General features: G+C 35.2%; 1 protein-coding gene across 6 annotated transcripts in view; it reads left to right on the forward strand.

The window, feature by feature from the left end:
* Positions 1-10,000, forward strand: part of LOC128029088 (diacylglycerol kinase delta) — a 28,810-nt gene that overhangs the window by 9,495 nt on the left and 9,315 nt on the right. For 4 of the 6 annotated variants that reach the window (XM_052616588.1, XM_052616594.1, XM_052616591.1 and 1 more), the window contains 12 exons: positions 2,677-2,781; positions 3,558-3,690; positions 3,789-3,895; positions 5,077-5,202; positions 5,273-5,375; positions 6,632-6,794; positions 6,882-6,990; positions 8,031-8,170; positions 8,250-8,334; positions 9,393-9,487; positions 9,563-9,662; positions 9,755-10,000. The exon at positions 9,755-10,000 is cut by the window's right edge and continues 31 nt beyond it. In XM_052616588.1, coding sequence (XP_052472548.1) covers positions 2,677-2,781; positions 3,558-3,690; positions 3,789-3,895; positions 5,077-5,202; positions 5,273-5,375; positions 6,632-6,794; positions 6,882-6,990; positions 8,031-8,170; positions 8,250-8,334; positions 9,393-9,487; positions 9,563-9,662; positions 9,755-10,000 — 1,512 coding nt within the window. The remainder of the gene's footprint in view (positions 1-2,676; positions 2,782-3,557; positions 3,691-3,788; positions 3,896-5,076; positions 5,203-5,272; positions 5,376-6,631; positions 6,795-6,881; positions 6,991-8,030; positions 8,171-8,249; positions 8,335-9,392; positions 9,488-9,562; positions 9,663-9,754) is intronic. The other 2 variants (XM_052616589.1, XM_052616593.1) reach the window with 1 other exon arrangement.

Below are 10,000 nucleotides of genomic sequence, written 5' to 3' on the forward strand. Positions count from 1 at the left end.
CACTGCAGAGCATCCACTGATGAGACACTGATGCAATGCTACATTTCTCCAAACCTGACGAAGAAACAAACTCATCCTCATCTTAGAGGACCTTTTCAGCAAATGATTCCTTTATCTCCGGGTTAAGCGTAATGAAAAGCATTAGATTAGTCTGAAACTGATAGTTCTTTAGGTGCTTTATGAGCTTATTGTGGCAGCTGTGTGTTAAAGTGTTAAACAGGATGTGTTTAGCTTATATAACAGAACCCCAAAAGCTCTTTGAGTCGTATGACACGGTTCAGCTGGTGTTACGACAGCGCTGATAATGTGTGTTTGTATGAGGGATAAAAGTGGCTTCAAGATCTACATCAAAGACATTAACCACACACACACACTGACTCTCTCTCTCTGTGTGTGTGTGAGAGTCTGTCTCTCGTCCGCTGCGTGTCAGCTGATCCGTGTGTCTGTATATTTTACTTGGTTTTATGAGGCAGCTTGTGTACTCTTTGAAATGAATATGATCGGTGTATTTGTGTGTGTGTGTGTGTGTGTGTGTGTGTGTGTGTGCGCACTGGTGGAGGAAAGGCGTGAGTTATTTTTATCCGTGTGGGAACAGAGGGTCTTTGTCAGCAGCTTTAGGAAACGGATTGGGAAGTTGCCACACACACACACACACACACACACGATATTTAAGGCCTTGAATGCTTGATGGTTTGGCTGTTGTGATACAGCTGAAAAAGTTTTAAGTTCCTGACATTTCAGGCCAATAGTGAACAATTCTATTTTTAGTATAAAAATGTAATTGATAATATCAGTTTGCATTAATTTCATATTTGTTTTAGTTTTTTTAAATTGTTTTATTAACAGAGCTGAAATGAAATAAAACATCATAATGTCCTTTTAACTCCTAAAACGTTTCTTTTTAGGTTCAAATGTGCTCTCAGACTTTTAAAGTGTATCTCAATGATTTCCATTTAATGTTATTTGATATTTATGTATTTATTAACAGATGCATTCATTTGTTAATTCATTTATTTACTTAAGTGGCGTTAAATGGGTTGCAAAATAGATTCAGGTAACACTTTACAATAAGTTTCCATTAGTTAACTGTATTATCTAACAGAAACGAACCGAGAAGCATACATTTATCACAGTTGTGTATTAATCTTTGTTAATGTTAGTTAATGAAACTACAGTCGTTCACTGTTTGTTGATGTTAATTCACAGTGCATTAACAAGCACATATTTAATATTATATAATAATGCATTAGTAAATATTAAATTAGTTTAATTAACATGAACAATGATGCCTACAGCATTTACTGATTCTAGTTCATTTTCATGCATTTTTTAATTAAAAGTTAACATGAGTTAATGCACTGTGAACTAACATAAACACTAAACATCTATATTTTTATAATGCATGCCGTAGAAGTGTATTTCTCATTATTTCTCAATAAATAAATTATCCTTTAGTTCATGTTGGCTAATGCTTTAACTGATGTAAACAAATAAGAGCTTTTTGTACAGTGCATTTAAAAACTAGATAAAAAAGGCACTTTTTAAAAAGAATATTTCAGCATTTTCATTTATATAACAATAAATAAAAGTATAAACTAAACATAAGGAATGCATGCCTCTTGTGAGTATTATGCAAGCTATTTGTTTGACTCGCTCATGACGGAAATAAATTGATCTTATCTACTTTTTTTGCTACTCAAATGCTATTTATACATTTCTTAACACACTGTCTTACTCATGAGTAGCTGAAAATAGAAACATGTGAAACTAATCTAATGTCACTGTATTTAGGCGAATCAATGGCCAATGAAAGTTTGTTAAAGGAATAGTTCAGCAAAAAAAGAAAATGTGCTTAAATTTACTCACGGTTTGTTTCTTCATCAGGTTTGTAGAAATGTAGCATTGAATCAGTGTCTCACCAATGGATGCTCTGCAGTGAATGGGTGCCGTCAGAATGAGAGTCTGATAAAAACATCACAATAATCCACAGCACTCCAGTCCATCAGTGAACATCTGGAGAATACAAAAGATTAAACAAATCCAGAAGATTTTAACTAAAATATGTGTTTATAATCCAAAATAATGCTTCCTGAAATGAAAAAGTGTTCTGGTCTGAATCAGGAGTGAAATGTGCACAGATCAAGCACCGTTTTAAATGGAGGAAACATTACTATGGATGTATTTAGCTGGAAACAGCAGTGTGGATTATTTTGATGTTTCTATCAGACTCTCATTCTGACGGCACCCATTCACTGCAGAGCATCCATTGATGAGACACTGATGCAGTGCTACATTTCTACAAACCTGATGAAGAAACAAACTCATTCTAATCCTTGATTACCTAAGAGCGAGTAAATTTCAGCAACTTTATTTTTTATTTTTGAGTTCACTAGTCCTTTAGATGATCTTTAAATGTTCAGCTGATATATTCAATCTGTCATTCAACGCTAGTTGGCACCTTGTACAATGAATAACAAGAGCTGTTTGGTATGTGTGTGTGAGAGAGAAAGAGAGAGAGAGAGAGAGTGATAATGAGAGAGAGACAGAGATGGTGTGTGTGTGAAGTGGACAGGGGTTTCCTTGTTCCTTGGCCTTAGTTTGTGTGAGAAACACATGTTTCTGGAGCCCTGAGTGCTCACACACACACACACACACTCTCTCTCTCTCTCTCTGTAGGTAATCACTCCGTGTCGTCGGCTGGTTCTGTGTGCTGAAAACAGGAAAGAGATGGAGGAATGGATCGCGGCGCTGAAGAGTGTTCAGAACAGAGAACACTTTGAGGTCAGTTTCTTCATCTGTCTGGACGTTTTCACGATCTGTTAATCAATTCTGTTACACCACATTCTTTACAAGAGGTTTACGATCAGTTTGTTTTTTCACAGAAAATGAGTCAGAATTCAGATTAATTTCTTGTTTAATTGCTAGCAGTGCTACCATCCGTATTTTTTGTGCTGTTTAGTGACAGATTATACTGCGATAACCTTACTTTGAATATTATACACTAATGTTCAGCTCTGTTCCAGTGTTATTTTGGTATTATTATATATTATAGGCTTTTATTTTCGTTATTTTACTTGTATAATTTTTTGGTTTGTTTTTATTAATTTTGTAACATGCTTTTGTTTGTTTTGAATCATGATTATTAGGTTTAATTTATTTTAATTTCATTTTTAGTTTTTTTTTCCAGTTTATTTACTTGCTTTATTTAAATTAACAAAAATAACTTAGATTAAAGTTTTTTTATTATTTTTTTTTTTTTATAAAGAAGTCTCTTCTGCTCTTCAAAGCTGCTTTTATTTTACCAGAAATACAGTAAAAATTGTGAAATATTATTGCAATTTAAAATAACTGTTTTCTGTGTGAATCTGTATTAAAGTGTAATTTATTTCTGTGATGCTCCGCTGTATTTTCAGCATCATTCCTCCAGTCTTCAGTGTCACATGATCTTCAGAAATCAGAATAATATACTGCTCAAGAAACATTTCTGATTATCGTCAATGTTGAAAACGGTTCATGTTTTTGTGGAAACTGTGGTATTTTTGAATGCCTTTCCGCAGTCCACTCAGTTCAGCATGGATCATTTCTCTGGGATGCATAACTGGTACGCCTGTTCTCACGCTCGCCCCACGTACTGTAACGTCTGTCGGGAGGCTCTGTCTGGAGTCACGTCTCACGGACTGTCCTGCGAAGGTAATAAGAGCTTCTTAATTTGTAATTGTATGGATTGAATGTGTTTAAGTGCTGCCTTGACTGAAGTGTGTGTGTGTGTGTGTGTGTGTGTCGTACAGTGTGTAAGTTCAAGGCTCACAAGCGTTGTGCGGTCAGAGCCACTAATAACTGCAAGTGGACGACACTGGCTTCTATCGGTAAAGACATTCTGGAGGATGAGGAGGGGGTGAGTGCTGCTCATGCAACAACAAATCCGGCTCCACTCTTAGTTTGGAATTTATTTATATACTATTATAGGTTTATTCATATCTTAAATTAGATTTTATTTTGGACATTTTATTATACTATTTTGTTAGTTTTTATAGATTTTTCTATCAGTTTCTATTTTCTGCTGTTTACTGATTTTTACTGGTTTATATAAATTTTTGTATTTTTCCCCAAGTAATAATTTATACTATTTTCTGCTGTTTACAAATTTTTACTTTTTATTTTTGTCATTAGCTTTTATTCATTTCCAATTAAAAATGTATGCTATTTTAAATTTTCTGCCGTTTACTGATTTTACTAATTTTTTTTTATTATTATTTCCAATTACTAATTTATACTATTTTACATTTTCTGCTGTTGTTCATTGATTTTTACTAGTAAGTTTTTATTTTATTATTTATTTCCAATTAATAATTTATGCTATTTTCTATTTTCAGCTGTTTATTGATTTTTACTAGTTTTTTATTTTTATTTTTTATTTTTATTTGTATTTATTTCCAATTTATAATTTTAGCACTTAAACATACATTTATGTTGGTTCCCAAGGCAATATTTCTCATTTTTGTTTACTTGTTTTCCATCTAATATTTATATTTTATTTTATTTCAGCTTTGTTTTAATAATAAGTTTTAGTCAACATTTGTATCAATATTATTATTATTTTAATATTAAATTTTAATGGTTTTTTTTTTTTTTTTTTTTTTTTTTTACATTTTTAGCTTTAGTTTTTGTTTATTTAAATTCCATATATATATCTGTTTATAATTTTGGCTTCAGTTAACTTTTCTTATATTTGTTTATTTCCAATATATTTTTTTATATTACATTTTATAAATATTTAACAGATTTAAGTTTAATTTTTTTTTTTTTCGTTTTCGTTTTTTTTTTTCAATTAACAATTTTAGCACTTACGCGTATTTTATTTCAGCCAAGGCAAAATTTCTTAAGTTTTCCATCTAATATTTACGTTCTATTTTATTTCAGCTTTAATTTCAACAACTAAAATGTTTTCACAGTTTTAGTTAAAGATAAAAACGCTGTCTTCCATAGATGCATAAATCTGGACTAAAAGATAGGCTCATTTAGCATCTGAACTGCTCACTCATGGGGTTAATAATGAACTCATTCTAAACTCTGTAGATCTCGATGCCTCATCAGTGGCTGGAGGGGAATCTGCCCGTCAGCGCCAAATGCACCGTGTGCGACAAAACCTGTGGCAGCGTCCTGAGACTGCAGGACTGTCGCTGTTTGTGGTGCAAAGCCATGGTGAGTGCATGAAAGTGAACTTAATTGAACTTCTGTTCTTATTTTAATGGAACTCAATAATGTTCTCCAGGTGCATGCTGGGTGCAGGGACCAGCTCTCGCCGAAGTGCCCGCTGGGTCAGTGTAAAGTCTCAGTGATTCCACCCACCGCCCTCAACAGCATCGACTCAGACGGTGAGCGTCCAATCAGAACCGTCCCTCAGAAACAGCCAATCAGAACGCTTTCCCAGAGATGACCAATCAGAAAGAGCCATCTGATGGAAATGATCCAATTATTCATTTAAGCTCCTTTAAGTAGTAAAACGACTAAAACCTTAACTGAAAGAAAAACACATTAATGCAAAATAGAAATCACAAACTAATAAACATGACAAAAGCACGTTTGCTCAGGTGCAGTAAAACTATTAACAGATACAGTTTTTGATTTTAATAATGTGTGTGTGTGTCTGTGTGTGTTTTGTCTTTGGCTCTGTGTGTGTGTGTGTTTGTCTTTGGCTCTGTGTGTGTGTGTGTGTCTGTCTGTCTGTGCGTGTGTGTATGTGTGTGTTTTGTCTTTGGCTCTGTGTGTGTGTGTGTGTCTGTCTGTCTGTGCGTGTGTGTATGTGTGTGTTTTGTCTTTGGCTCTGTGTGTGTGTGTGTGTCTGTCTGTCTGTGCCTGTGTATGTGTGTGTGTGTCTTTGTCTTTGGCTCTGTGTGTGTGTGTGTGTGTTTTGTCTTTGGCTCTGTGTGTGTGTGTGTGTGTTTGTCTTTGGCTCTGTGTGTGTGTGTGTGTGTCTGTCTGTGCCTGTGTGTGTGTGTGTGTGTCTTTGTCTTTGGCTCTGTGTGTGTGTGTGTGTGTCTTTGTCTTTGGCTCTGTGTGTGTGTGTGTGTGTTTTGTCTTTGGCTCTGTGTGTGTGTGTGTGTGTTTGTCTTTGGCTCTGTGTGTGTGTGTGTGTGTCTGTCTGTGCCTGTGTATGTGTGTGTGTGTCTTTGTCTTTGGCTCTGTGTGTGTGTGTGTGTGTCTTTGTCTTTGGCTCTGTGTGTGTGTTTTGTCTTTGGCTCTGTGTGTGTGTGTGTGTGTCTGTCTGTGCCTGTGTGTGTGTGTGTGTGTCTTTGTCTCTGTGTGTCTTTGTCTGTGTGTGTCTCTGTGTGTGTGTGTGTGTGTGTATGTCTCTGTGTGTCTGCGTGTGTGTGTGTGTGTGTGTATGTCTCTGTGTGTCTGCGTGTGTGTGTGTGTGTGTGTATGTCTGTTTGTGCGTGCATGTGTGTGTGTCTGTCTCTGCATGTGTGTGTGTGTGTCTGTGTGTGTATGTCTGTCTGTCTGTGTGTGTGTGTGTGTGTGTGTGTGTGTGTGTGTGTGTGTGTGCGTGTCTGTCTGTGCCTGTGTGTGTGTGTCTCTCTGTCCGTCTGTTTGTCTGTCTCTCTGTGTGTGTGTGTGTGTGTGTGTGTAGGCTTCTGGAAGGCGACGTGTCCTCCGAGCTGCACGAGTCCGCTGCTGGTGTTCGTGAACAGTAAAAGTGGAGATAATCAGGGCGTGAAGTTCCTGCGGCGCTTCAAGCAGCTGTTGAATCCTGCTCAAGTGTTCGATCTGATGAACGGAGGGCCACACCTGGGGTAAAACACACACCTGTCCCTGCTCACAGACACTCCCTGCTTCATATGACCTGTACCTGTGTGTGTGTGTGTGTGTGTCTGCCGCAGCTTGCGTCTGTTTCAGAAGTTCGACACCTTTCGTATTCTGGTGTGTGGAGGAGACGGCAGCGTCGGATGGGTTTTATCAGAGATAGACGCGCTGACTTTACACAAACAGGTACTAATTCATAAATAAATCATACATAATTTCAGCTTTTACTCTTCCAACTACAGTACATTGGCTTTTCATCATTACTTAAAGACATTCACTGCAACCCGCCAAAATAAAAGTTCATTTAAACTTAAATCATTACAGAAATATATTTTGCTATTGTATTGTAGATTGTACTTCTCAAAATAATATAAATAAATCAATAAAATATAAATTATTAATACTTTATTTTTTAAGGAATATCACACTATCTCTTCTAAATTTTATTTTTTAACAAAAAAATCTTCTATTTTGCAGCACCTTATTTTTTTGTCAAAAATAAACTGAATTGTTTAACTATAATTTGAACAAATTTTTTAATATTCATTAATGTTTTGTGCTTTCATTTGATTATTACCTTTTTTTGCTAATACATTTTTACTAACTAATAAATCCAGAAAAATTAAAACAGACAATATAGAATTTGTAAAATAAATTAATAAATGCATATTTCATAGGACTCTATTATTGTTAATATTGTAGATTATTAAATATTTTATGAATTATCAATTATTTAGAAATGTTTTTTGACGATTAAACTTTAATTTAACTACTATCCAGAAGAAGAATTAAATTAAAATTATTAAATAATAATTAATAAATAAATACTACTAATAATAATACAATTATGTTAATACATTAATAACAAAATAACACTGAATTTTTAATTTAAATTGGAAAAACATAATTTGGGTCCCTAAATATGACATAAAGTGTAGGACACAATAGAGTTTCAGACACAGTTTATTTGCTTCTACTGCCTCCTGGTGGGGGATTTATTTTGCCTGGCTGAAAGTCAGTTCTATTATATATATATATATGTTTTACATTTATTACATTTATGCATTTAGCAAATGCTTTTATACGAAGCAACTTAAATTGCATGAATTGCATTCAATGTTTACTTTTTCTCAGTTCATGCATTCCTTGGAAATCAAACTCCATCAAAATCAAAAGTAAGGAGAGTGTTGATGACCTGTGTGTGTGTTGCTGTGTTTGCTCTGCAGTGCCAGCTCGGCGTACTTCCTCTAGGAACAGGAAATGACCTGGCGAGAGTTTTGGGCTGGGGCTCGGCGTGTGACGATGACACACAGTTACCACAGATCCTGGAGAAACTAGAGCGAGCCAGTACTAAGATGCTGGACAGGTCAGAGTGCGTCTGAAGACACTGTCACAGTCTGTTCCTGTCCTTCACAAACATTTAAACCGGTTTATTTCTCTTCTAGATGGAGTATTATGGTATACAAGACCAAGTTACCACGACATCACTCCGGCTCCACAGTAACAGAGGACTGCAGTGAGGACTCCGAGGTGTGAATGAAAGAAAGGCCTTCATTTGGACATTTTCTTTACTGTACATCAAGTGTTAATTCCTCACTGTGAATCAGATTCCTCTCAAAAATTTTTTTTTTCCTGAAATAAAAATAAATTGAAGCTTTATAAAAAAACAAAAATAAAAATCACAAAAATGCAAAAATTAAATAAAAATATAACAATTCAACGCTATAATAGTATATAAATATAAACTGTACGGTTGCATAATTAATCAAAATAAAACCGAATGCTTAGTGCAATTATCCAATCATAAAGGCTGTGATTTATATATTAAATATACTTATACTTTAACACTTTAATAAAATAAGTATGTGTTTCAAAGTGAAGCGCAGTACTGTGATTTAAAAAAATATTAAAATTAAATGAATAAATTATGAATTTACAAATTAAGATATTATGGCAGCAATAAATATTATTGTATGATTAAATATTAAAACTTCACAGTATTAATTTAAAATACAATTATATTATTTTCTGTGTTACAATAGTAATATTTGTATTTAGTAATAAAAACAATGATATTAAAAGTATTAATAATTGTTGTTAGAGTTATACTGATATATAATCACACAATTTTGGTGCAAATTTCTGTCCTTCAAACAAGCACAGCAAATCTGGAACTGTTTTATTTATTATTATTATTTTAAATGTTGTAATTTTACAATTGATCTTGAAAACTACTGTATTTTATTTTACAGTGAGATATTGCAATATAAATTAGTAATATATTACAAAATATTTTGATAAGTTATGGATTTTAATACAGTAATAATAAAAATCTAGTTTTTTATTAACACCCCCCCCCCCCCCCATAAACAGTTTTATTTTAGTGTTGCATAACTTTTTTCCATCGCTTTATTTATTTACAATTAAATTATCATCATGTCAGTTAGAGAGGACAAAAAAATCTTTTCTTTTTAAAGTAACTGCTGCTGTTGTGTGTTTCCTCTGCTCTGATTGGCTGATGTGTTTTTCCTCTGTTCTGATTGGCTGCTGTGTGTTTCCTCTGCTCTTAATTGGCTGTTTTATTTCAGGTGCAGCACATTCTGACCTATGAAGACTCAGTCGCTGCTCATCTCTCCAAAATCCTGACGTCGGACCAGCACTCTGTGGTCATTTCATCCGCCAAGTACGTACTGTACACGTGATCATTTCTGTTCATGCGTGTTCTTGCTGGAGGTTTATCTGGAAGCGTGTTTTTCAGAGTCCTGTGTGAGACGGTAAAAGACTTTGTTTTGAAAGTCGGACGTGCTTACGAGAGAAACACCGAAAACTCTGAAGAGTCAGAGGCCATGGCTAAAAAGGTCAGCTGTGATTGGCTGTTTGTTTTGTGATTGGCTGTTCTGGAGTGCTCTGTGATTGGCTGTTGAATGACTCGGGATGTTTTTGTGTTCAGTGTGGTGTGCTAAAAGAAAAGCTGGACTCGTTATTGAAAACTCTTAACGAGGAAGCCCAGGCTAGCAGTGTGTTGTCTGCGCCTCCACCCACCATCGCTGAGGAGCAGGTGGATGGGGAGGGTGTGTTTCTGGCTCCGCCCACTGCCCCGCCCACACTCACGGCCCCTTGCTTGCCTCGGCCGCCTGCCGCTATCTTCAAACCCCGAGAACAGCTGATGCTTCGCGCCAACAGCCTGAAGAAAGCC

Source organism: Carassius gibelio, chromosome A15, assembly GCF_023724105.1.
Source record: "Carassius gibelio isolate Cgi1373 ecotype wild population from Czech Republic chromosome A15, carGib1.2-hapl.c, whole genome shotgun sequence".
In the NCBI taxonomy this organism is placed as follows: Eukaryota; Metazoa; Chordata; class Actinopteri; order Cypriniformes; family Cyprinidae; genus Carassius; species Carassius gibelio.